The sequence below is a fragment of the Penicillium diatomitis genome (genome assembly GCF_028827545.1).
Source record: "Penicillium diatomitis strain IBT 30728 chromosome Unknown utg000009l_segment0_segment0, whole genome shotgun sequence".
NCBI classification, from domain to species: domain Eukaryota; kingdom Fungi; phylum Ascomycota; class Eurotiomycetes; order Eurotiales; family Aspergillaceae; genus Penicillium; species Penicillium diatomitis.
In genome coordinates, this window is record NW_026623181.1 from 775,336 (window position 1) to 802,114 (window position 26,779).

Here is a 26,779-nt window from a genome sequence, read left to right on the forward strand (position 1 = left end):
TCAATGTACATTCGTACTCGATCAAAGTTCTTCCATGAAATCTTTAGTGATAATGAAAAAAAGGCTTATCATGTGGCCCTGAACCCGATCTCGAGAACTGATTACAATTAATCTTTCACTTTTTGCAAGATTCAAAGAAGATAGACCGCTATAGTGCATCTTTGCTATGTTCTCAAAAACACCACCCAAATGCAACATAAGTCCATTACCACTCCCTTTTTGACATGAGCAACAAGAAATCACGCTCCGGGAATCAATCCATACATGTGGTGCAAGTCTTCATTCGATGACATTTCAGTCACTCAGAAGATCCATTCCCACACCGCGTAAGGCACCAATCACCCAGGCAGGGTATTTTGTCTTGTCACCTGAATAGATATTGGAGAAGAATCGGCGGAGGAAAGCCGGATAGCGGTCTTCCAAGATAGCCTGGCGGATATCTGCCATCAACTTCAGCATGTAGTGTACATTGTGCATGGTAAGGCTTGAGTGACAACGTCAGTATGGACGAGTATGCTCCGAGAATTTAGAGGACTGCTTACAGATGCGCTCCTACTGTCTCCTTCGCGGTGATGTGATGAATATATGCCTTGGTCACCCCAAGACCCCCTTGCTCAGTGGAACGGCAGCAAGCGCATTCGCAGTTCTCTTCGATCGGGGTGAAATCGTTCGCATACTTCTGGTGGCGGAGGTTCAAGGTGCCTGCATCGACAATGGCATTTCCAAATCGCTAGGGTGATATGAGCGTTAGCCCACTGCAAAGACTTTGGCATATAGACGATTCTTCAGACTTACAGCTGTTCGCGTGGGCCACACACAGTCAAACATGTCTGCACCCAGCGCCACCGCCACAACGATATCTTCCGGATATCCCTAAGCTGGAATTAGCCGCCACTATATCAAGAACTTGCGGAAGAAACCTACCACGCCCATCACATAACGAGGCTTGTTCTCGGGGAGTAGTCCAGTACAAGTGTCGACTCTTTTTCTTGTCAGCGAGCACCCATTCTCGGCAATGTATGAGTGCCAACTTACACCTTGCAAAACTCGTCCTTGGCTTCACCACCGGAGAGACCTCCAATCGCAATACCGGGCGTATCTCGGGCGACCATCTCTTCGCAGCACTGCCGGCGGAGCTCAAGATCCAATCCACCCTGAATAATGCAGAACAAATTTTGCCTCTCCGGGTATTTGTGCGCTTCAATGCAACGATCCAACCATCGCACCGACCGGTCCATAGCTTCCTTGATACGGGCGTGATCTGGAGACGTGGTCGCAATGACGTCGTCTAGTTGCATGATAATATCCGAGCCGATGGAGTTTTGCAAGGATATGGAGTGTTCGGGTGTGAGGAGCCTGAACTGCCATTAGCTGAGTTTGCTCGCCAGGACCTGCAACGACCTGGTATGACAATGGTCCACTGAGAGGCTCTCACATGGGCGATCCGTCGTGAGGGCTGAGAAAGCGTACTCCTTCCTCAGTCACAGTGGCTAGCTTGAGGAGCGAAACCATTTGAAAGCTGTCCAAGACCAATTGGATCCTTATTAGCCTCCAATCTCAACTTCTCGACAAAAAGCCACACGAATCCCAAGTTCTTACCCGCCACTGTCGGTCAACAGGTTCCGGTCCCATCCTTGGAACTTGTGCGCGCCACCCACTGCATCCAGAACCTCCTGCCCTGGTTTCAAACCCAGATGATATGTGTTGTTCAGGCATAGCATACACCCTGTTTCACGTAGCTGGTCATATGTCAAGCCCTTTAGAGATGCTTGTGTGGCGACCGGCATGAAGATTGGAAGTGGCACGGAGCCATGAGGTAGTTTGAGAGTACTCGCACGAGCTTTGGTGGTCTGGCTTTCCAGTCAGAAAATTTTACATGAATTAATGAAGCGCCCTTGAGGTTGTACATCGCCGCAGGAACGCACATACCGAACATTTTCCGTGAAGGTCAAAAGTCAGTGCAGAAGGCATAGACTTTCGAGCTGGTTGTGCAGTCGTGGACATTGTGACGGTAAGGCTTGGCCCTGGTACTCGATTGATTAGACGAGATTGATTTCGCGCCAGCAACGAAAAGACTCGCATGGAGAGCATGCGCGGGGTGCCGTGGGGATGACTCGGAGCGTTTGCGATTGCGCTTTCAGGCACAATCGCGCCGATAAGATGTTTGTATGGTTTGCAGCAATTTCGGCGAGGCTCAAGTATACCGAGTTTATTCTTACCTTGAAGAAATCCACATTCCAGTTCCCACTAATCCTCGCGCTGTGAATGAAGCAAAAGGGTTAAGATCAGTTGGTCATACGCAGTTTCCAATCCTACGAGGCTGTTATAGGCATATACCAAGCTACCGTCGGTTTTGATCCCGCCGCGGGGTTCGCACACTCCACTAAATAAGTGAATCCACCTTACTACCTTGCAAGCTGAAGTAATTGCAAACTCAGCATTATTCGAAGCCGAGAGATGATTGTATCAGAACACTATATGCGACATTCAATTTGTCATACGCCTTTGCATTGGACCTGCAATGGTGGCCTGAACTGCCAGCTCACTCCTCGGTTCTCACATCCCTAGTACTAGTTATACACATTAACTTACCCTCTGTATAACGACTTAATACACAGCAAGAATCCAAAAAAAAGAGCTCGACTACCCAGAGTAACCACCACTGTCTCGATACGAGCTTTCATCCCTTGAACTCCCAGATTGATCGAGTCTGCCATCTACCACTGACAGGAACGTCTCTCTGTCTCGCGTATTAACATCCTGCGCCTTGTTGATTCTGTGCGCGATGGAGATGACGGTGTAGCTGGTCCATGAAGACATCTTTAGCCAAGCCCTGTATCGTTTCTGCCTTCCCTCGGTCCAATGATGAGTCTGCTTCATCCAGGATGGCAATTGGTTTACGATTGCGAATGAGAGCGTCCCTGAGGTGATCTAGTGGCTGGGCCCGAATCTGTATTTGAACCCCAGAGCCTGACCAAAAGGAACTCATAAATTGACTGAGAAAGTCGGAAGTCCCGAGGTACCGTGAAAGAGAATGTGATCCGTACTGCGGGGAGAATGGTATTGAAGCTGTGAAACTAAATTTGCTGACCACCTGCAAAGCGCAGTCTTTTCAAGAACATTCAGAACGAGGTCGTCGCCGTAGTCATGGTAAAGATCAGGATTGAATTAAACGCTTGCACGGGACAGAATGAAGGGGTCTCGAGGCACTGCAATAAAACATATTCTCCGAACAAGTTGAACCGGCAAATGGCATATGTTCACACCACCAGTCCTTGTTGCTCCAAGCTGATGATGCAACAGCCGCAGGAGTGAAATAAAGAGACGGCGCTTGCCACTGAGAAAGGTCAGCATACAGGAATAGTTGTGCGAGTTCATGGGGGGGGGGGAGATGTGCTTTGAATCGTCAGACCTTCCGGTTCGACCATTCCAAGTGATACCTTGTTTCGCTGAAACAGTCATATCGATGTCTTGCAGCACCCAAGTCTGTGAGCTGCACAGAGTTTCTCATGTTAGCATCTTTTTTTGTTGAAAAAAGCCATGCTGAGACTCACCTGTATCCTGCCGACATCTATCTGACCAACATGGATCCCTTTGTCAGCCACCATGGCGAAGGCTCCAAAAAATTCCAGTTTTTATCTTCAGAAAAAGTATCTTGACCAACAGACCGCAGTATTCAGCTAGTTCAGCCACGTATCAAGCGTAGTACAGCTTCCCATCACGCGAAACATGGAAGATCGTGTTCGTAGAAATTGTCATATTCAAAGCATTCCTATCTTCCTCTCGCACTGCCGCGAGACGACACTGTCAAGAATATCAAAAATATAGCGACTGATGCAATCAAAAGATCCAGCACGACATTAACCCCGAGCAATCTCCGCAAACGTCAGAAAATATGCTAGGCTTTTGTGATATGCCGAGTCTCTCGATGCTGTCACTTTTAGATTTTGCTTGCCATCCAAATGTCGGGATTGTAGCAAGGCCATCAAGCTGTCATGGAGACTTTCGGTTTTGCGGAGCAGTGGGTGCGGGACAATTTTCTACCCGTGTCTATTAAACTTGTACAAAATTGTGACTTTGATGCCAGATCAGTGAAACACAGCTGTCTAGAGGTCCTGGGATAGACACAAAAGGCGCATAATAGTCATGAAGCCGTCATCATTGACTGGATCAAGAAATGAACTACTGCCTCCAGAAGCAGCTTAAAAATCCCTGTGGTACACAGATGAGAATGGCGTTTGTATTGAATATCAGTTGAAGGACTTACGGTTACGGAGATTTGCAAAAGCAGGAGATAGCTGCTCGCCGACAAGCTGAGCATCTTGGACCAACCTGGGACAATCAGAGAATTGGCATATACCGATGCACTATTCAGGATTGAAATTCGTCTAGCCTATTCAAGATGGTCCCAGCTCCAAAGGTTGAAAAGTATGAAAGCGGAGAGCACTGCTGAGATCAGCCTTCGGGACTCGACAATCACGCATCTTCACTTCTGACGAACTTGCTGACTTTGCTAAGAAGCATGACATGTTGACAGGAATCCGATCGCGGAGCGGTGACTATACGTATAGACCGTTCAGGAATACCGTGCTTTCAAATTGACGAAACAAACCATGTAAGCCGAATGGAGCCTTGATCTTCCTACTTTCAAATTACCTCGTCACCGGCGCTGAACAGATCATTCAAGACCGTGATAGAGCAGCGAGAGTAGACAGCGCCAGGAGAAGCATGGAAACTCACCAGGAATGATGCAGTTGGACATTCCAATGTGAAAATTGACAATGCGATGTTCCTGTCCATCGTATAGATTAATATCCCCACTGTCAAAATCGTCATGTCTCCAGCGGCCATAGATTCGATATCGGAGTGAAGGCTGCAGATTTCTATGACAATTCGATACCACTCCATGTCTGCATCTGCAGAACCACCGCATATGACAGCACAGACTAAGCCGGATGGAAGCCAAATGGGCGAGCTGCAAAAAGCCATCTTCACGGCCGCAACGGCATGGAATGGTCCCCATGCTGAGGACTAGCTTGCCAAGCCTTGACCTTGTCAATATTGACTTTCCGCTGCCGACAGGCCCTGAAAATACGTCAACAGCCCTATTGCTTTGTAAAGAGTGACGGAGCTAGATGGTCGGACATTCTTGCGGGCAGTGTTGAGAGAAAGGTAGAGCCAAGGGCACGAAAGCCGCAAGGACAGCAAGGATAGGACCGAATTGTCAAAGAAACATTGAGATCTTAGACATTCACCGAAGTAGATCAGTCGCAAAATGCAGACGCCCACTTACAGGCCCAGAATATACTTATCTTCATAGACTCATCAGAGAGCAGCCACAATATAAAGGGGAGGAGATCTGACTATCTTGATATGACCATGAGATTAGCAACGACTCTTGTTGTTGAGCGGAGAATAGGTAATATGTATATTGAAAGAGACACAACGAAAGAAGCTTATACTCAAAAAGTGAGCCCACGCTCAGAGCCAGTCATTCTGTCCAGCATTGGTCTCGCAAGTTCCGCGACCCATTTTAGATCTTTCGTCGGAGCTGCGAGCGTGACACAGTGATAACAACACGGCAGCGTCAAAACGTGTGGTATGTTTCATGGCATCAGGCCTTCTCGGGCACGGCAGGGACCTACATCCGAGAATGATGTATAGAGCTAGAATCTATATGAGATTTGCTTATTGAGTTTGGACTCCATAGACGACGTGAAAAGAATCAGTCGAAGTTATAGGGGGCAACAAGCGAGTGTTGGACTCGAAAGGTAAATCATCCATCAACCAGATGTCCATATTCAGGAGGAGATCGCCGTGCCTAGGTAGCCGCGATGGTCCAAAAAACATGGCTGACACCGGACTGCATCATCGATAGCATGAATATCCGCACCAACTCGTTTACGATTCCAATCTGGATGGAAATTGACTCAATTGAGACGGGGACGTGTAAATTTCAAATACGGTCGACCTTGCATTTCAGACTGTTTACCTCGTCACGTACATGAACGACGCAGTAGGTATGTAATCCCCGTGTGGATGTAGATTTAACCTATTGATTGTAATTCCAGTCGCATACCTAGAGGCTGAGATAATCCGATATCAGAAGCATTATGCTGAGATGAACACTTCCTTTCCACCAAAGGCGTGATTCTCCTCTGTGCAGCGCGCGGACGGGTCCCAGTTCTCATCAGACGGCCCAGTTCAGTCGAAACTCGAAAGTCATTCGCCAGGCCGTGTCAGGCTATGTGCAACAAGCTACCTGACTCGCGTATCTCGGAGAACTCCCTCATCGATTGTGTTCAATAATCTACTTGAAACTTGTTACACCTCTTCTCTCAAAGAGACTGCATAATTGCGTCAGACTTGGAACACTGGTGCTCACATGATGACTGAGGTTAATGCCAATTCCGAAGCCAAGTCTTGAACCTCTCACCTTCTTTTCAACGTCATCTTCATGTTCATGTTTGGGCCGCGACCGGATCGGACCGCAACTCCACCGTCATCTTCGATGACCACCAGGTCAGGTCACCTAGAGCGTCGGAACGGTCGCAATCTCACGAGAAAACGAACGGGAAATGGCGGATGTGAAATTACTACAGTCTTGCCCACGTGTGTCTTTCTGACATCAACACTAGATCGGGTCGGACTGAAGCCGCTTGACGCAGAAAGGAGAGGTCGTCGTCTACGCAAGGAGTGAGTGCACCATCGATGGTAATGAGCGGAATCCTAGCTTCCCTTGTACGATGTAGGAGCAGTTGTCTTGATGGCCGCGGCCTCGAATCTGCTGATCTCGATACTTTGATGACATGGGGCGACCGACCGGCTTCTCATCACTGCGTGCATCGAAAGAATGATTGAGTGCACCTCGCATGTCCTCGAGCTTTTCCCGATGTTCAACTCAGACTCTCTCGGGACCAGCGATGATTACACTTGCGACCAGTCTATCCCGTCCTTTCCTGGATGTTCAGGCCCGTGCTCCGATTTCCGGAAGTTTCTCTTCTTCTCTTCCAGAACATGTCATATTTCTCATGGGGCTCGCTACCATCACTCCGGTAGGCGCGTTGCCCAACACACCATCTTCACCAGTCCGAACTCTAGACCCCGTTCGGCGCTCGTGCACTTCTTCCTGACTGGCTGCCTTCTTCTTATTGACCATTCTCGTCGCTCTCACGAGAAGGTGGGCTTAGAGGGGCAGACTCCGCCTGTCAACAGCACTACAGCCAGGAGAATTCTTCTCCACGATAGAAGTTTACACCTTCGACCGGCGTGGTTGCAGTTGCCTTGATCCGTCGCTGCCCAGCGCCGACCGGTCCACCTCCAGCGAATGAAGGTCAAACACACATTATCACCCTCACCGAGAGGCATGTCTCCAAAGCCGTATCTGCTTCGCCCGGCGTCGAGAGCGAAGCAGCCAATCGCGCACTTGGTGACTTTGCTATCGTTCGCTCAGCTCACGATTTAGAAGAGTCTCGCTGTATTGCGATCGAGATCTATTCATTATCTGGGGGTTTATGCTCGCCTGCGCGTCCAGTCACTGTTTGCACAATGTACAGTACCTCATTTATCAAGGTAGGCTGATAGGCTCAGTCACACAGTCAGACTGCGGATCCTTAACACCTCACAATAATGCCTCACTCTCCACCCCCGTTTGGGGTCGAACGCGCCCGTGCATGCATGCCGCGTGCACCGCGGGTCCTGGGCGGGTCCATCTTTAGGAGAGCTTGCAGTGGTGGGGGTTGGACCTGACTGTTGACACAGTCAGGCTCACTGCGGTGAGGCCTTGGGGAGAGATCCATAGACGACGTCTGAGTCAGTCACTCGACATGTGGATGCAAACACCATGGATACAGCGCTGCGCAATGTATCCAGTCTGGCTTGCATGGTAACTCAGGTCATCACATTCCACACTATTTGGGCTCGGTCGCCCGGCTGATTCGGAGCCTCTGTGCAACGTGTATCGAGCGAAGGGGAAGGCTTGTTCGAGAGTGATCCTTCGTCGGGTCTCATGCAGCCTACTCATCGTCAATAAGAGGCGGAGAGGTTGGGGGGTATACTCAGATGATTCAGTGTGAGTAATAGAGGCGATCCTCATATAGCGTGGCCTCGGACACGAAGTCATCAATAGACGGGAGAGTATATTCTATCGAGTGGGAGACGGAAGGCCTTGTACATTGAGGTACAACCCTGGAGGGATGAAAATCGGACCCATCGCACTGCAGGTGGTGACTTGGACTTGTGTACCGGTGACTCTAGTCCGCCAGAATTATAGTAGCACCGCGACTTCCAGCTGGAATGCGACCGTCTGTAGTTTGGGTTGACCAAGATCTCTGCGAGTTTTCGAGTTGGGTAAATGACCTGCCCAGCTGTTTGTTGTTTATCGGGCAGGTGTTCACAGGTCAACCCAAAATGCCAACCGCATATCACAAAAACGGGAACAGGGAACACTGGATCGACAAACGAGGTTGACCCTGATGACGAGTTAAGATCATGAGCGGCTTCCTCCATCTCACCGTAGCCTTCTCTTTGTTGCAGATGTCCTGCTACAACAATCCAACTCCTTGTCACTGGGCTGCCCGACCTTTGTTGGTCTGACCACCACCAACATTCTTCGTGTCTTCCCGATCGCCCTGATTAACCACTCGTGGGCGAGAGTGGGCGTTTTAATTCAGCCTTCCTGTCAAAAAGAAGCATGCAACGTTTCTCATTGACGGATCGACTGCTTTCAGGCCATCGACGACCCTGCAGTTCGCTCGATGGGTATGTTGGGCTTCCAAGATAACTCCTCCGCCCTCGTGTTCCTTTCCTCCCCACCCTTCTTCCCCTGTCACGCCTAAAAATCATCCGATCTACACTCGCTTCCTATTCCTACTCCGATCAGCCCCGTGTGGGTATCTGAGGTCGAAGCAGGATCATTTGTCAGAGTCTATTTCGCCCTCTTGTCAGGTAATCCGTGGCCTCATCTCGAACGCCGTGGCTTTCTGCAGTCTGGCTAGCGAGTGTACTAGCGCTTCAGGATTTCAGGATTCCCGCGGACTATAATTCCTTGTGGGGTTCCCAAGAACAAGACATCAGCGAATTTTCTGTCAGGAGCCACGAGAAATCATATGATCGCTGAGTATCCCCAGTTCTGTTTCGACCGATGCACAATCCTTTGGTCTGTGCTGCTAGAATATCTTCCTCTGCTTCTCCCGGACCTTGCTGGCGTGGGGCGAATCCACTATACAACGACCTCTAGAATCTGCGACTATTCTTTCCATGCTTGCTCTCCTCAACTTGACAGGCATACACAACAAGACTCGAAAGTTTGCCATCACCCTGTCTACAAGCCCCTTTCTCCCGGAGCTCATTGAAGATTTCCATCATTCCATGCCAATTATCACTGTGTCCGGGCTAAACACTGCGTCATGGGAATTTGATCAAAATATCATCCCTTTCTCGGTTTGGCGGGGCATCGTCAGTGTCTAATCGACAAGTCCGGATCCCCTTTATTCGATTTGAATCAAGAGTCTCAGATTGTATTTCTCTTGCCTTGCGCGACCGATCTTCTGAAACGTGGGTTCCTGCGACATCATCACGGCAAGGAATTGAATGGGCGATAATCAATTACGACATCTCCACTATCTCCTTACTTGACTGTCAACAATCAACAATCCATCGGTTCGTTGATATTTGCCTGAACCGAGGTATATTATTTCATCATTCTTACCGATTCAGCAGTCTGTGATTGTGGTTGTGTGTCTCTGTGAACCAAACAGAATCAGGGGCCAACACCTAGACCTCGGAAGATCTCGTCATACAATCCAAGTGGCTTTCCGCAGGATACAAATCAAGCTGCAGGTTTGAATACACTTCCACCATTTACTACTCTGTTTTGCATCTTTGGTCGATCCCTGTCCCATCTTATCAAGGCTATGGGTTTCTTCGCGACTTCTGAAAAACGCGCTGGCGGTGGTGGCAGCTCCAGCTCAACCGACTCCGCCGCCTCGGATCGCTCCAGAAGCACAGCTCCTACGCTTCTGAGCGATCGCGTCGTATCGGGCGGTCGTCACCCCAAATGGTCTGACTACGAATACCTGGATGGAACTCCAATTTCGGTCTCTGTGGAAGAGGATGACGAAGAAGTAGAGGAGGATTACGACGAGGGCTTTGAAGATGAAGACGATGGTCATCACCGATCTCAACAATCCGTTTCAACGTATGCCTCCTCGACACCCTCGCATGACCATGATATATCCGAGGAGCCTCTTTTTGAGGTAGAAGACAGAGATGAGCGATTCCCATCGGATGCGTTGGCATCCACCCCATCCTCCTTTGGAAGTCTCTTCCCATCGACGCGTCGCTTGCTTATTCGTCACGACGACGCAACTATCGATGGCAACATGAACCTCCGGGTCGACACAGTCGTTCCTTGCCGGGATGGCTACCAACAAGATGTCATCCTCTTTCATCTGCGCATGTACGATCTCTTCTCCCGCAAATTCTCCTTCCGTCGATACTGCCGGGACTCGGGCCGCGAGGTCTGCCACTCAACCCGCAAGGAGACCCAGTCGGCACATGATCGACGGCCTGTCTTTCGTCGATCTTTGAGTAGCATGTTTGCCAGTCTACGACCGGGTTCCAGTCACAGCAGTCATCACAACGGATGCACACAAACGAATGACCGACCCAAGCGGCGCGACTCCGGATATGGTTCAGACATGAAGCATGATCCAAAATCCCATGCCGCCGACTCCGCCAAGGCGGATCCTTCATCCTGCCTTTCATCCTCTTCACCTTCCTCTTCTTCACCTCACACACAAGACAGAAATCTCACCGACACCATCCTGCTGGAGTTCTCGAATTACGCCCACGTCGAGGTGAAGCGCCGAGGTGGGACCGGCGCCAATCGCTACGAGTACGAGTACTGGAGTACTCGGTATCAGTGGCGCTGTGGATCTCGTCGCGAGGGAGACCTGCGGGAGTTCTCATATCATCTAATTGACACGAAGACGTCCAAAACCATTGCTCATTTGGTTCCAGACATTTTGACACCAATAGAGGCGATGGAGGAAGAGAGTAAGGGAGGATGGGTGCCGCCGTCCAGTTTGTGGATCAGCGACCCCACTGTATACGGGCGAATGCCCGATATCGCGGAGTAAGTGAGAGAGACCTTTTATCTTATTCTATTTTCACAACGCAAGTGGCCTACGGCACAAGTTTGTTGAGTTGAAAAACACTGTACCTTCACCTGTCCCGCTTCTACCTCCCCTCGTCCGTAATTTTGGGGTTCCATTTGGAATGGACTGCATTACTCGCTTTGCTTTTATCTCGGTCGTCCCCCACAATTGGCGCGCTTTCCATTTTCCGGGCTTCCATGATCATGAGACGCTGACAAGTTGCTGTAGTGTCATTGTCGCAACGGGTCTCATCACACTTGTGGATGATTGCATTCGACGTCGCTGGCATCGAGAACGCCGTGCATCAACTCTCTCTTCCACCGGCGCCGCGTTATCGCGAAGTTTGGAGCGGATGGGTCCACGTCGCCTGATCGGCGAGGTTCTCCATCGGCGAGGCTCCGCATAGAGAGGATTTGAAATTCTCAAGGGGGGTCGTCCTTTGCCCCCTTTCTATGTGTTTTGACCACCGCCAGCTATTTTCACCGACAGAAATTCTTCTTCCTGCATGTAGGCAGCTTTAGACCATGATGACAGTGCATCAACACATTGGGCCGCGATCAAGATTTACACAGGACTCCAGTCGGCGCACCTTCCATTCTCCACTCGACCATCCATCCCACGGGTCAGCATTGCCTTACTGGACGTGCACAAGCGGGCATTGCAGAGCCCTCCAAACGATTTGATAACAGGATACCGGGCCCCGTGGGAATTGGGATCTTCTTTTCGTGTAAATTTTGTTTCGTTGAATATAACACTTTGCCCATCTCCACATTCATTCAATTGTTCCCTTTCATCTGTCATATGCTTTTATCTCTGATTTATGCGTTCACTATCGCTTGATGCGGAAAAGAAGAAATGTGTCTACGACTTGATGATATGAATGCCAGCACTGTTATGGTTCCTTCCTCTCTCGAATCTGGGGTTCTTTCTCCTTAGCCTCGACAAAAACAATTACTTTCTACGATTCAATCTTCCCCCTCCCCGGAACCCTTTTCGCCATTGCGGATACCTTGCACCGTCTCAATCATTCCAATAGCTAAAATCGATCCGTCCGGGATGATTCAATTTAGAACCCTCGCTTAGGCCTTGAATCAAATGCACCTTCCTGCCCAAGTCCCAAGCACATCCATTCCATGACCACCTAACCTAGCCCGGTCGATCGTTGACGCATCAAGGCGTTGCATGTGCTTGTGTAAATGATGGGTCCTCGACATTCCATTTCAAATTATCTGCCAAGGAACTAGACCTGAACATGTCAGGCACTGGCACTAGTCTCTAGCGCTCCATCCATGCAGGAGATCAATTTATCTTGCGTCATCTCCAGTACCTGACCTACACATATACGTGACGATGAGCTGGAAGGCGACATGATAGTATCAGTGGGGGGTAATGGCCGATTTGTCTGGTTTCAGCTAGCCAGCTTGTCCATCTAGAGGTGGTCATCACCATGGTTGGAATATAATTCTATGTGAGTTGCCCGAGCCGTACCTTTGATTGATGATCTGCAGGCGGAATATGCGGGGAGGGAGCTCCGGCCAGCTGTCAGGTGAAGGTCAGTATCTAATTCGATCTAATGTACTGTCTTGTGATTGTCGAGCCTGGAATACCAATATGCTTTGTCGGCAGTCGGAAACACTCAGACTCTAGGTAGCTATGGGCTATGGGACCATACCAGGGCTGCTGCGACGGTAGTACTTCCAGAAATTTGTCACAGACCTCTTATTGATTCGAGGGGGATGTTTCATGTGTGATAGCGAGAGAAGAAACAAGGTGGGGGCAAACCGGCAAGTCCTCTCTCCAGTCTCGAGAAATAACCTATCTGTTGACGGACATCAAGATCAACACCAAGAGTTATGAGAGGCGGTCCATCCTTCTCATCTGACTAACCCCAGGCACGGATACGTGTTGAAATCCCCTGATAGTCATTCTGCAACATCGACGAATATACTGTGATATATGCGTCTCGATGGAACCTGCAGTGATGTGTTTTTGTTGACGAACCTGCAGCAATGTGCGCTGTCATTGACTCGACGTGCGAGGCTTGCATGATCTATCGGTGAGCGAATAGTATTCGGCACAAGAAGATCCAAGTTCCTGTCCGGGTGCAACATGGATACCCAAGCAGATAATTGAGCTCGTTGATACGGTCTCCATTGCATCACTCGGTTGACTGTGGTACGGAGCTCGAGACGTCCAGAGCCATCCAGACCTACACGCCACCCTTTTCATCGACCCACTCGACACGAGTCAGGAATTAACGTTCCGTCGTCTTGACATGCAGATCGACAAGCCGTGCCATCTCCTACTAACGCACGTCATTTAGCAGCAGCAGCAGCCGCCGCCGCCGCCGCCGCCGCCGCCGCCGAGCGACCTTGGAACCAAGGGACAGTGATACAAGCCAGAGCCCAATCAAGTCCTTCTCATGGTTCAGTGCCAGCGAATACTACCGCATCGATTGGCTCTGGATTATTCTTGGGATCTGCCACAGGCGGGTGAATTTTTTTCTTTTTCTGGCCGGGGGTTGAAACCGAAAGCAGGGAGAACAGGCACGGCCGATATGAATTGTGGAGAGGGTTATAGATCGGAACCATGGTTCGAGAATGGCACTAAGGCGTGTGATTCCCGACTTGATCTACAGTAGTGCGCTTAGATTGGGGAGGTGGATCAAGGGATTTGTGTACTAACTGTTTCCATATGGATCGTACCACTGTTTTGACCCCGTCACAGATTATTCAACCTTTTGGGGGAATCTCCTGAAATGGTGCCTGATCTCTAATCGCAACCCTGTCAGATTCTCCGCTCTGTTGATATCCATGATTGATCATGCACCTCAGTACGCCTGCACAATGCACAATGCAATGTCAAGCACGTCAGACACATGTCATCGTCCTCGGGCTATGTACTCCTCTATACTGCTGGATCATATCAGATTTTGGCGCCCAAAAGGGTGGAACGAACCAACTTGATCGTCATTCTGAACAGTCTTTCTGCGGCGATCAACAGGTCCGACTGGTCCCCCTTGATCCAACCCGGCTAAGCAAGCGCGGGGACGGGCCAGCCCCGGAACCGGCTCGGCTCTTTATTTAGGTTTGATTTGGGGGTTCCCTCCCTTCGGGTCTGATCTTTTTGCCAGCAGTGATTTTCTTGCCTTTTCTTGTGCGTGTCTGCTTTTTTTTTTGTTGTTGTTGTTTTGTTTTCTCTTCTTGCCCTTTTTCTCGATTTTGATCTTGCCGCCCTCCATGATGCCGTTATCTTCTTGCAAAATCAACTAGTGAAAGACACTTTGTCTCGCCTCGTTTTGCCATTCGATGTCCGTAATCTGACTAGCTCCACACAGGCGAACCATGGAACTCGATCGCATTGTCGTGTCAAACGGCCAGACCCCTTTGATCTGGTCGAGTCGAGTCAAGGTAACTTTCTTCAGGTAAACCGTCTATCTCACTGCCTTTCTTTCTAAAAGCTACATTTGCTTTTTGATGTCGACCCCTTAGGCTCCCTCTTTATATTTGCTGCTTGGTATAGACAATAGTTTATAGAGCATGCCATTCCCTCCTCTGGGCTGCATGTCGGCCTTAAGTCCAGGGACGCAGATACTCATGCTATACTGCCCGACCAGGGAGGCTGAACGCAGGCGATGGAATGACGGGTTAAAAATTGTTTCAGCAATTCGTGGCACCGTTCAACTTTCAAAATGGGCATTTGGGATTTTATTTGGTGAGCTTCCATGGACACTCGTCAGAGTCATCATACGAGGCCCTCTGGTGAATAATATCCCGTAGCCACTACATGTGGAGGAGAAGCTCACTTGGATCAGGTAGACTGGATCGTCGCGTTCGCTGAAGAGTCAAGGAATCGTCACGGGCGGGAGGTGAGCCACCCCCACCCTCTATTTCTGGGCCGTTGAGATGAACAGGTGTTGATCTCGGCTGTGGGTGATGAGTGATGAGTGACTCCGGAGGCTTGGAGACTTGGACTGATTTGCGGCCTATACCTTCAAACCTTGGACCCCATGCTAACCACATCGGATCGTCCCTGCAAGGCGACCCGACATTATCATTAGGCCGAGGCTCAGTATTTGGTGCTGCTAGACTAGCGGCCTGAGGCTGGAGTTTCAACCAGTCGGACGCAAATGAACCATTGGCCTTGGTTTGAGGGAGGATGAGAAAGACAGGGGGAGAGTTCCCTGCACAGATCATGCTGCTATTCGCCTGGTGGATGGTGGTAGTGGTGGTGGTGACGGGTGACACAATCCAAAAGCAAGTGGGAACGCTGAATGGTAGCCGCATCGAACAGAGACTACGACTCTCATGGATTCCCGGCTGGAGGAAACCATGCGCTGGCACTGTGGACCACTGGACATGGTTGAATGTAGCCCAAGTCTGGGGAGTCAATGAATTGAAGCAGCGGCCCGATTCCAACGCCACCACCGTCTCTCCAGAATAGGCGGCCGTCTTGACAATCACCTGAGACTGGAGGTAAGATGGGCTTAGGTCGCCCTTGGAGATGTAGGATATTGTTGGAAATCGAGTTTCGGGAGGCGATCGAGGACTGCTTTCCAATTCACGGGTCTTCTGCCCGCAACCGAGACCAGAACTCAAAGTCTTCCAGATGGGGGGATTTGGATTCAAAGTTCCTAGGGACTTGTATCGAATCACAAAAAAAAAAAAAAAAGACTCATGGATCATGTATCTCCTCCACCGCAGGTCGAGGTAGATGGTTAGCAGTTCGCAGTTGGCACTGTGTAAAGTCAGACCCAAACCACAACTTTGGGCATCCGCAACCCCCGCTAGGCTCGACTGAGTTTAGGGCCACCGCGAGACAACGACACACATCCCTCCTCCATGTCCGCCATTCTGCAACAAATCTCTACTTTTACGTCGACGTGCGGGTCGCCGCATAGTCTTTCTTTCCAGAAGGCATATCCATCGGATGACCTCCCGCAGTCGCAGCCGTCAGGCACTTCTTTCTTCCCGTTTGGCACGCAGGCTGCCGCTTGTCCGGAACAAAGTCCACTGTCATGATAAGGCATGCCATGAGTTTGGTCCTGGTAAGAAGGGGGTACTTTTGGTCTCTTTGTGTTGGGGCGTCTCTATGTGGCTATTTGTTTTCCAGGCTTTGGTCTTTCTGTTGTTGTTGTCCCTCCGTCCTTTCCCCTTTGCGGGTTCTGGTTCCCCATCTCTTTTCCTCATTTAGCTCCCAGGACAGCACGATGCGTCAAGTGGTCCCGGGGTGGAGAGAGTATCCCTGGGCAAGGCTCCTTAGGGTTACCAGCAAATGATCCACTGAATCGTGACTGTGAATAATTTGCCTTGGTTTCTCTCTACGGGAAACCTTTTTTTTTTTTTTTTTTCTCTTTCTCTTTACTTGATAATTCAATCTCTGCGTTTCCTTGAGTGGATCCTAGAATTCTTCCTGGACACTTTTACTTCTTTTTTTCCGGCTCTCTTTATTCATTTTTCTTTTCATTTTTACTTTTTATGAATTCTCAATCCTTCCATTTAAGTCTGTTTTTTTTGTGGGAGAAATCTGCGCTGAGTTGTTCAATTTCTTGACCAATCGTCACGCTTCCTTCTCCCCCGAACGAATGGAATTGTAAGAAACCGGACGTTTAGGGTTTGCACGTCAAGCTGCAACGTGTACACGTTTTCATGCTGAACTCAATTCGGCCAGGCTTGTGCTCGTGGTCTGCACTATGAAAATCGCAGATCTGTCGCTGGCCTAGGTCTGCATCAAAGGAGCTTGGATGCAGTGATATTGTCACCTTGACAACAAATCCTCCTTTCCCTTTCGATCCTCCGGGTACAACGGGGGGACTTCCCCCTCAACCTGGTACACGACAAGGATGGTCTCGCTCGATGTGTACTTGGGGATGGAAGGAGTGTCATTCGCAGCCATTCTGTGTGACCTTTGTGCCCTGGATGTGATGATTTCCTGAACTGGCAATGTATCTTGCTTTTCTCCTGGAGTGTCTATCTTGTGATACTGAGACCGATTCTACTACCCTTTGCCTGCCGTGATCCCCTTTCTTCCTGTACTGAAGGACTGGTCCAAGTCTGGTTGCCGTGCGCCGGCCCGTTCCAGTGCGCAGCCTCAAATCGAATGATCCGCATGTCCCATCTCACCCGGATTCTCTACTGGTGGATCACTTGGTCGAGGTGCAAAAAGAACGAGAATGTCTGGCTGATGCTCTCTTGCATCTCCAGTCACTCTTCACCATCGCTGGTCCACTCTGTCGTGAGGGGTTAGGCTCCATCCTCGTAGATTGGAAGAGACCACGAATCGAATGGGGAACCAAAGGATCACAGCCAAAAGAAAAAAGCCAGGACAAACATGGGAAAAAGTCGGGAATCCGATTGAACAAAGGGAGGCCAGGGTGCAAACCATGTAAAGAAAAAACACACACAAAAAAAAGGAAAGATAATCATCACGGAAAGTTTTCCATAAAAAAAGAAAAATCCAACAACGGCTTGCAGAACTGCGCCGCAAGTGAAGGGAACGGGTATCTTTTTCTTGAGACGCTCATCATGTGCTTTAGGTTTTGATCTGGTTTTTCTTTTTCTTGGGGATTTTCTGCAGATGGTTCGGTCCTCTTTCGATCTCTACTTGTTGTCTGATAGTTTTTCTTTTATGCCATTTCTCTTTTCCCATTTCTACTTCCAGGACTGCCCCTGGCTCTCTGTACATCATCCTCGACAGAACCGCGGTCTTATATGATCCCCCCGCTTCCCATACACAACGAAGCCCTTGGAGATTTAAAAAGGTTGTGCGAGTCTTGCCAATTCGGAACCTTTTCACCAAGATCTTTTCTCATCAATCCCACCCTCGGTCGACCGCTTCTCAACCAAGGTGATAGACTCTGTTTGTCCGTCCTTGGTGCTCACGGCCAGTCTGCAGATCGTCCCTATCGTGTACCGTTTCTGTCCGCATTCCTGTTTTGTGTGTGTGTATCGGTTGGCCCTGGTCCTCGGACTATATTGTTCTTCCAGCAGACTTTCCTTCCTCCCCCACTAACGTCCCCAATCGCCGTCTCGTCGGCCACCATTCACTTCCATCCCGGCTGACACTGCCCATCGACCTTGGCCGGTGAACTCCTTTTCCGTCCATATTGTGAGGAGGTCAACATGTCTCTGCCGACGAGTCCACAAGGAAACGGCGCAGGAGCCCGCGCCAGCTGGCAAGAGCAGCTGCAAGGTGAGTTTGTACAATCTTGCTCAGGACGAGCAGATCCCTTTCGCCCCTCTTCCATTCATCCGTTCCGATCCGAGTCCAATTCTCCCGAATCAAAGACCAACGCCAGCCCGGGTTCTCATACTTACGCTTCGAGAAGAGCATTGCAGGCGCACCAAAGTACCCCCACCAGTCTTCAACATTGTCTCCGATCGGCGAGGTACAGTCCTTTTTCATTCTTCAATCTGCCCTTTGGGACCTTCTCTGCGTGTGTCAACTTTCCTGCCGCTCATGGGGTCGTCGGCAAGCACAAACTGAAATGGAAGTGGAGGGGGAGAGAGAGTGTGAGAGAGAGAGAGAGAGAGAGAGAGAGAGAGAGAGAGAGAGAGAGAGAGAGAGAGAGAGAGAGAGAGAGAGAGAGAGAGAGAGAGAGAGTATGTGTGTGTGTGTGTGTGGGTGATTCCTCGAGCGCTGCCCGCACTTCAAGACCATACCTTCCTCTCTCTTCCAAGAAGAGCCACCTCACGATGGCTCTGTGTCTCCTCCTCTTCCCCTCTTCGGCTCTAGCCTGTTGCAACTGAGCAAAAGTGGATCTCAGCGGGAATGGAGAACGTCCAGTACACCGACTTTTAGCCATAAGCTTGACAGCGCGATGCTAACGAGGTCATTATCGTCAACACAGGTGGTCGCACGGCCTGGTCCAGTACCGTCACTGTGCAGGGTCAGAATATCGCTGCGCGGTATTGGTATGATGGTCAATATATCAACAATGCCAAAGAAGACGCCGCCGAAGTTGCCCTGAAGACGTTGAATCAACAGCCTCGCTCCTCGACTGTCTACCCCGGACAACTTTTCCCTCAGCAATCTGCTTCATACGGACGGGGTACCGGGGGATTTTGAGACGACACACACACACTCTCTCTCTCTCTCTCTCTCACACATTGTTTCATTGCCGTCGCTTTTGTGTCCCCGGTTCTTCTGTGTTTGTCCGTCTCTTTCGACTTTTTTTGTCTTTTCTTCTTCTTTGCAACTGCGTGTCATGGGCGGCTGTTTGTGCTTAATTTCAGTATGGGACCTTTCTGAAGGGGCATTGTCACGGACTCTTTTTACTTGGACCGAGGATTTTGTGGATCTGAATTTTTCTTTCCCTGTTTAGTGCGCGGGCCCACAACTACAGGATCTCGCTGACGACTTGCTTTTTCCCCCTCGGATCTGGATCGACCGCTCGCAGCAATAGACGGCAGACAAAATGGGAGGGTCACAACGGCAAGCAGGATGAAATCGCGGTTTCGACGTCGACCAGTGGTAGCGGCATCAACGAGTGTTTCGCTCCACGAGCCTTGGGATGAACCAGAATGCTTCTTGTGCGGACGAATGCAGACATGAAGATCCATCGGCCCGATGGGTTACAGCTGAGGCAGATCATTTCACCAAGCTATAGCACCAGCGGGATTGGGTCGGGAGGAGTCTCGCCATATTCGCGGTCCTGGGATGGTCAACAATCCGGGTGGTAATCAGGACGCCGAACAAGGTTCGTCTTTTGCTGTGTATCCGTCCTCATACTTCCTTCTCCGCTTTCCAAGAGGCATGGACAGCGACACGACGGTCGACTCGTTCCGATAAAAAGGGTGAGGTCAGACGGAGACAATTTCAGTCTCGTGTCTGGCCTATCGCTTGTGCGACTTCATCAGTGGCGCACTGTGTTACCGTCTGCTGGGTCACGGCCAGGAACCGTGCCCCCCCCCCCCCCCCCCCGTTGAAATGTCCGCGACCACAACACGCCACCTCTTGATCCAGGCTCCGCGACATTCATGGCGGGGTCCAGCACATGTATGCAACAGCGATCAGCACTGTCTCATGCCGACACAGATTTCGATGCCCTTCCCTCGTGACAATGGAGACTCGCAGGAGGCTGCCCTTGACGCGTTTGATATCGTACCGGAGACATCCCGCACCAGCCGTCCACCTCACCCCGTGGTCCTGGTCCCTAAACTTACTTCTGTCTGATCCCTGTCCTTGGAACCATCCTCGATTGCTGCCACCGTGAACGGGTGGAGTGTTTTCTGTGGGGCTCCGCCGTGAAGATACCCGCTTCGAACCGCGGTTTTGGAAAACTCAGTTACCGCTGCTGGGGCCAACTGTCCCGCACGCCGCAATTAGGCAATGGCCTTTGCCCTCGGCCGTTGGGGTCGGGGGGTTGGTCAGAGCGTCGGCCTCTGGGGATCACCAGGACTACTGCAGAGATGCCTCAAGGCATGGGGCCCGGAGTCAAGTCATGAGAGCAGTCACTTTCACGAGAAACACTTGAGTCGGATACTTACATGCTGATTGCTCGGCCTCTGGAAATAAGCAGTCAACGGCGTTGCCCCGAAGATCTGAGTCCCGGGGCACCTACGAAGACAAGCAAGCCGATAGGTCTGCGGTGAGAGGACAAATATATCTACACTGGACCAACCGAGCTGAATCTTGTCTACACCAAAAGTCACTGCTCTTCCTACATAGGCCATAATGTCTCCCTGGTCTGTATTGTCACTCTTGTTTGAAGACGTCGTGATGCTCTTCAACGGGTGATTTCCCCCTTATGTCACCTCAGCCCACTTGAACTTACTGGTCAACCTGAATGTTTTGGATTTCTGAAGCAGGAAAACCGCTTATGCAAATCTTGTCGCTCTTCTTTGTCCCATGTGTCTCGACAAGTGAAAGTTCGTTCTGGATGCCACTTTATTTTTTTTTTCGCTCTTTTTGCTCGTTGTTTTGCCGCTTTGTCTTTTCGTTTGGTTTCAGCTTGGGTCTCTTGAGTTATACTCTGATTTGTTTAGCGAGCACGAGGCTACGGGAGCAAAGAAAGGGGCAGGTTCATTCCCGCTGAAGAAGCTGCCATGTCTGCTGTAAGGAACTTGCAGAAAGCTTTGTTGTGTCTTCTCTCTTCATTTCCGAACGAAGGATGAGCTTGATTTTATGTGGTGAGACTTTCATTTTATGTGCCAGACTAAAAAATGATCGACAGAATGATTTTGTTCAGCATGAATATCTTGACTTTATCGTGTCCATCCTTGATACTCTCGCAAACCATCAGTTCTCACACATGTGTTTATCACCTCCGTCATTATACAAGTCCTCTATTTCCAAATGGAAATCATCAAGCTTTCAGTCGTGCCAAGCCTTTCCTAAGCACAGATCAATACTTCTCCGGTCAATGGTGAGGTGGTCTATTGTCGGACATGAGTCCCGATGCCCGGAAAGCGTGGAGATCACGACAATTCCTACACTAACACCGTGGGACTTGTATATAAAAGCCTTCAGCACAACTAGGTATGCACATCTATACGACAGGGTAATTGCCTCGCCGAGCTCCAACACCCATTGAGGTTCTGTCTTCCGTACTTGGCCTGAGTACCTTGTGATTTGCGCGTGACTAAAGCCATGTGACGAGATGCTTTTTTTTTTTCCTCTCTGCTCTTCTCTTCTCATTTTTATATACTTTCGGACTGTGAAAAGCGACCGACTACGCTCTCATTCTCTCCCTGGATTTTTCAAGCTTTTTTTTTTCTCCTCGGTCAAATGTACGAGACATTCCAGCTCCAGCTCCAGGTCCGGCTCCGGCTCTAACCTTTGAGAACGGAAGATGTTGGAACGTGCCTTTCAAGAAGTATTCCGCTACCTAGGAGCCGAGGAGCTTTCCTCCTAGATTGCGGGAAATTTCGTTCGCAGGGCTTATATAGCGCGCGTATTTATTTTTCCCTCGAACTTTTCCCCCCCCTGTTTGCCAACGGAGGGGAATTTAAAGAGCTCCTGGTTCCCGTCCATTCTACCTGATGTTTGGATCTTTGCGAATATAACATTATCACATACACTACTATACGGTGGGAGCATATGCACCCGCTATCCAAGTCGCAGATCTTGTGTGACCTGTCCAGCGCACTGGAAATATCTAGATAGCCTCTCGTCCACAGTTGGATCCAGATTGGACCGGCGCTCCTCAAGCTCAAGATTGACTGAATAGACCGTTGAAAGACCCGCTATCCCCGGGCGAGGGAGTCCTAGCGTGTTCCGTCCACGTTGACCATCTGGACATATGCATGCATTTCGCTTACTTTGGACGTTAACATCGAGTCCGTGTCTAGATACTGTGCTGGGCGTGGCTGGACATACCCGAGGTGGCGCCCCGGGGGCAATCTACCTTGTTGATCCTTGATCCTGTCCGAGATATGGAGGTATCTACATGACTTAGATGGTGTTCGTTCCCAAGAGGCTAGGTTGATCGATGACTTCCAGATACCGTGGTTTCCCCTGTTCTTTCTCTTCTTTGCATTGCTTATGCGGCTGGACGACCTCTCCATCATATGAAGACCTCCAGCTACAGGGCAAGAAGTCCAACCTTGAACTCAATCCTCAAAAACCCCCCCCCCATGTGACTCCGACTCTATATAATCGAATTCGAAAATCGACTCACTCCTCCAAAAAAAAAAACACAACCACAACCCAATACTACATTGGCGGTTACCTGTGTCCCTTCTGCGACTGGAAAACCACTGGTCCGAAATGAGGCCCGGTTGTACTTGCCTGGTAGGTAGATACGGGGGAAAACTATCCATGGTGTTGAGTTGAGTTTCAGAGGGGCTTTTGGTGTTAACTACCTGGTCTAGGTCGATTGATGTAATACATGGAGGTAAGTGCGCGGTTTATCTTTCTTTTGAGATGGCGTTCACTGAGGTGTACATGTCAAGTAGAAGGTTGCTGTTTCTGGTCATTTCAAGTAGAAAGTGTTTGATATTGATTGGTACCAATCAGAGTCGTCAAGCCGCCCATGAAAGCCTCAACCGAACAAAGTCGATATTCCTTCAAGATCAACCTTTGACAAGACACTCGCCAAACAGGAGATCGCACGCTCTTGACCCTACCCCAGATCATACAAAGCACCAGGGCTAATAAGCAAACATCTTCCCCATCCCATCTCCAACGCCGCCCCGATTCCTCCACCCATAATAACCCCTCAGCAACACACAGCCAGCCGCGACACAAAGCAGTAAAGCCGCGTTCGTCCAGTGACCGGTTGGATATCCCTGCTTCGCCTCGTTCGCCTTGTAGATCCACACCCCGACAATTTGGCCCGGTGCGCCTACGGAGACGTTCAGCGCGATAGCGAGGCCTGCGCCTGCGGTGGAGCGCAGGTTGGAAGATAGCCAGCCGAGGAGGGGTGGGATGCAGGCGAAGGAGCCGCTTGCTGCGACGATGAGGCAGGCGTATCGGTGCTGGGAGGTGAGATGTGTTAGTGAGATGGATGATGTCTCTCTTTTTTTTTCTTTCTTTCTTCTTTCTTGATTTGTTGTCCCTTGTGCTCTTGTTTTCGAAGGGCACTTTCGAGAGTGGTATGTTTGTGTTTCTGACTTACCAGATATGCATCCGCTGGAAGGACCGCCGAAGCTAAAAAGCCCATGGCTCCAATGAAGGAGAAAATGGCAGAGTGTAGACCTCGACTTAAAAGGGGGGAAGTCAGTTTTCAGTGTGACTGTAAAGAATGGATTGCACCCATTCTCGTCAGAACGACACGAATACTAACCTGTTGAAATGATCTGCTGACCAGGCCACGGCAACCGTAACTACATAAGCCACTGCATAAGGCGGGACGGTCATGAGCTGAGCACGCAGGTTGGAATATCCCAAACCTGCGGTGATAGCCGGAGTAAATAGGGACAAGCTTGAGAAGGGCGTCGAGATGCCAAAGTATACCTAATCATTATCTTGGCGCATTAGCACACTTCATTGCGTCCCTCTCACCGACCCCCCACAACAGCCTTCGCTCCCCTTCCATCACAAAACTTTGACGTGGACATACCGCATAGTGAGCATACAGTCTCCAGTCCGTAAGTACACCCTTTGCATCTGCCCAGGACATAGCGTTCGCAGAACCCTGCGAACCCTCCAATCTCAACCGGTCCGCCGCCAGTTCCTTCTCCTCGACGGACAACCACCGCGTCGTCTCTGGGTAATCTGGTAAAAAGAACCAGACGAGAACAGCCGATGCACATGAGGGCGCACCTTCAATGATGAACAACCATCGCCAAGCCGATAGTCCCTGGGCACCGTTCATATGGCCCACGGCAAAGGCAATGGCGCCCCCAAAGGCGCCGGCAAGAGTAGCCGATGCGAGAATCAGAGCAACGCGCATCGATCGCTCGGAGTTGCGGTACCAGAATGTCAGATAGTAGACGAGTCCGGGGAATAGACCTGCCTCCATGGCGCCGAGCAGGAAGCGGAGTCCAGTGACTTGGGCGGAATTGTGCGCGCCGCCGAGACCCATTGTGGTTGCGCCCCAGGACAGCATGAGAAAGGCTATCCATCTCTGTAAAAAGGCTCGCGAGAATGGCTTCAGTAAGATATTTCTTTTGATAGTGATGAAGACTCGAGTAATGCTTTGCGGGCCTGACGTACACTTGGACGAAGTTTTTTCAGAAAGTAATTAGACGGGACTTCAAACAGGGCGTATGCGATGAGAAAGACCATGAGTGCGATTCTGAGTATCACAGATGGATTAGACACTGAACCCTCCAACGTGATGACTTACGTCTCCCATCGCCATCCCATGAGAGAGGTCGCTCACGTGAATTGATACGAAGTCATATTCGTCTCGGTCAGCATATCATTATGCGTATCCGCATTCAGAATCTTCGCATTTCCTAAATCATCACCGTCAGTCTTCGTTTCGCTGCAAGCCGAGAAATTCCATGCAAGATCTCGGGGAAAGAACATCACCGTATAGCGACATGCTTGTCAGTTGTCACACACCAATATTCGATCGATCCAAATAACACAGGAGATAGATCGCCGCACATAATGGGACAATCTTGCGATCTTGCCTCCAGACGAGAGCCTTTTCGCGCGCTTCTCGATCGGGGTCGAGGTCTTGCTCGGAGACCTGTGGATCTGGTGAGTTCTCTGTCTCTTTCGCACGGTAGCAGTCTCACTTACTTCCGCGGCGTCTTCGAGGTCCCGAGTCGGTACCTTTTCTTCTGCCATTGTACGTTGTCTCCAAGCGCGGATCAAGCAGCTCGTTCAGAGATGAATCGGGGAAAAAGGCGTGATGGAAGAGGAAAATTTCAGGTCAAAAGTCCGACTCAAAAGCATAACATGACAATGAAAGAATCCGTCACCATAACCCCTCGTTTGGAGTCCAGACCCAATAGGACAGACCGAGTCAATCGAACCTGCGTGGCAACGATCTGCATGCATTCTGGTAATCACACAGTCTAGTAGGAACGTGCAGGTAGAAGGTAGTAAGCCCGTGGTGTACCCTCGACCTGGAGTATCTCAGAGCGAGCCCCCGCACTTGGTTTAGTAGACAGTAAACAGTAAACACTGATTGCATGGCCCATCTCGGCAATCTTCCGAATGTCGCTTTTTTGCTTGGCCCCCACGCTTTCTTTCCACTGGTGGATCCTTCGTTTCTCCATCGGTATGGAATATGGAGTATGGACTGAGGTGAAAGACATTGTGGTCCAAGGGTGGTCCACGAACGGTGTGGAGAGCAACGAGTCACATGGGACACCGACAGCGCGAGTCATGCTTAAGACAGGATGGGGGAAAGGTAAAGCTGGAGGCATCCATCTTCTTTGAGATGTCGAACTTTTTCCGAGGCTGGTGATGATGTTTTCTGCTCGTGCCCAGGCCTGGGGGTGACTCGAATTCTGAAAGGGCTGGTCGGAGAGGTATTCGACCGACGGATTAATGGCAGACGATCCCAACGTGAAGCCCAAATCATCTTAAGCTGCAGTTGTTTCTCCATCGCATCACAGCTTGACCTGGGTACCCGACCCATTTCTTGAATTTGAGATTTCAACGTCGATGCGAACCAGCCCGATGGGTAATACACCGGTTGAAACTTCGTATGCTGCTACCGCTTCTCGAGAATGAGATTCATATGAGATAGATCAATGGCACATCCAATTTATCGGCTAATTTTGAGTGCCGGTGAAACAGAAACAGGCAGTGAGTTACGTGCTATGTTCTCAAATAGTCCTCAATCGCCACTTCGCCTGGAAGGACCAGAGATTCGGTTTCGTCAGAAACTCTCAATTCGGTACAAGAGATTCCTTGGCCTTTGGACTATAGGCAACCAGGAATGATCGGATTGAGTAAGTGGTTCAAGAAGCTGGATTAATTCGTGCAGTCGGTCTCGCCCATGTTGCCCCATCTGAAAAGGTCAATAACAGGAAGCTCCTGTCTGGGTGATCCCAATTGAATAAGAGAGGGTCTGTGTTGTATGAAATGTCTTCATTGAAAAGATTATAAACAGTCGTGAATGGAGAGAGTGCCTCATTCCGAGTCTTCCCTTCCGACCAAGGACCCAGCAGGAGAGGCCAGCCTTCACAGCGTGGCCATATATAATGTGTCCTCTTATCTTGGGAAAAAAAGAAGCTAAAACAAGCATTGAGTGAAGAGTAATTAAGGACATT

At 50.0% G+C, this 26,779-nt stretch overlaps 5 protein-coding genes across 5 annotated transcripts; 2 read left to right on the plus strand and 3 right to left on the minus strand.

Moving 5' to 3' along the window:
- Positions 1-294: 294 nt before the first annotated feature.
- Positions 295-2,004, minus strand: N7539_006794 (tRNA-ribosyltransferase family protein; the record flags this gene model as incomplete). The annotated part of the gene is made up of 8 exons (XM_056936395.1): positions 295-484; positions 543-730; positions 796-873; positions 925-982; positions 1,036-1,356; positions 1,436-1,519; positions 1,600-1,850; positions 1,930-2,004. 8 exons carry the CDS (start codon positions 2,002-2,004, stop codon positions 295-297), a joined length of 1,245 nt encoding a protein of 414 aa, XP_056788330.1.
- A 7,910-nt stretch (positions 2,005-9,914) lies between these two features.
- On the plus strand, positions 9,915-11,565 carry N7539_006795 (uncharacterized protein; the record flags this gene model as incomplete). Its single annotated transcript, XM_056936396.1, has 2 exons — positions 9,915-11,137; positions 11,388-11,565. The coding sequence occupies 2 exons, from the start codon at positions 9,915-9,917 to the stop codon at positions 11,563-11,565; spliced, it is 1,401 nt and encodes a 466-aa protein (XP_056788331.1).
- Positions 11,566-14,941: 3,376 nt separating this feature from the next.
- Positions 14,942-16,193, minus strand: N7539_006796 (uncharacterized protein; the record flags this gene model as incomplete). Its single annotated transcript, XM_056936397.1, has 2 exons — positions 14,942-15,896; positions 16,036-16,193. 2 exons carry the CDS (start codon positions 16,191-16,193, stop codon positions 14,942-14,944), a joined length of 1,113 nt encoding a protein of 370 aa, XP_056788332.1.
- Positions 16,194-18,280: 2,087 nt separating this feature from the next.
- Positions 18,281-19,226, plus strand: N7539_006797 (uncharacterized protein; the record flags this gene model as incomplete). The annotated part of the gene is made up of 2 exons (XM_056936398.1): positions 18,281-18,350; positions 19,009-19,226. The coding sequence occupies 2 exons, from the start codon at positions 18,281-18,283 to the stop codon at positions 19,224-19,226; spliced, it is 288 nt and encodes a 95-aa protein (XP_056788333.1).
- Positions 19,227-23,251: 4,025 nt separating this feature from the next.
- N7539_006798 (uncharacterized protein) lies at positions 23,252-25,343 on the minus strand (the record flags this gene model as incomplete). The annotated part of the gene is made up of 8 exons (XM_056936399.1): positions 23,252-23,578; positions 23,719-23,803; positions 23,887-24,056; positions 24,163-24,669; positions 24,759-24,840; positions 24,928-25,003; positions 25,113-25,242; positions 25,296-25,343. 8 exons carry the CDS (start codon positions 25,341-25,343, stop codon positions 23,252-23,254), a joined length of 1,425 nt encoding a protein of 474 aa, XP_056788334.1.
- Positions 25,344-26,779: the final 1,436 nt, after the last annotated feature.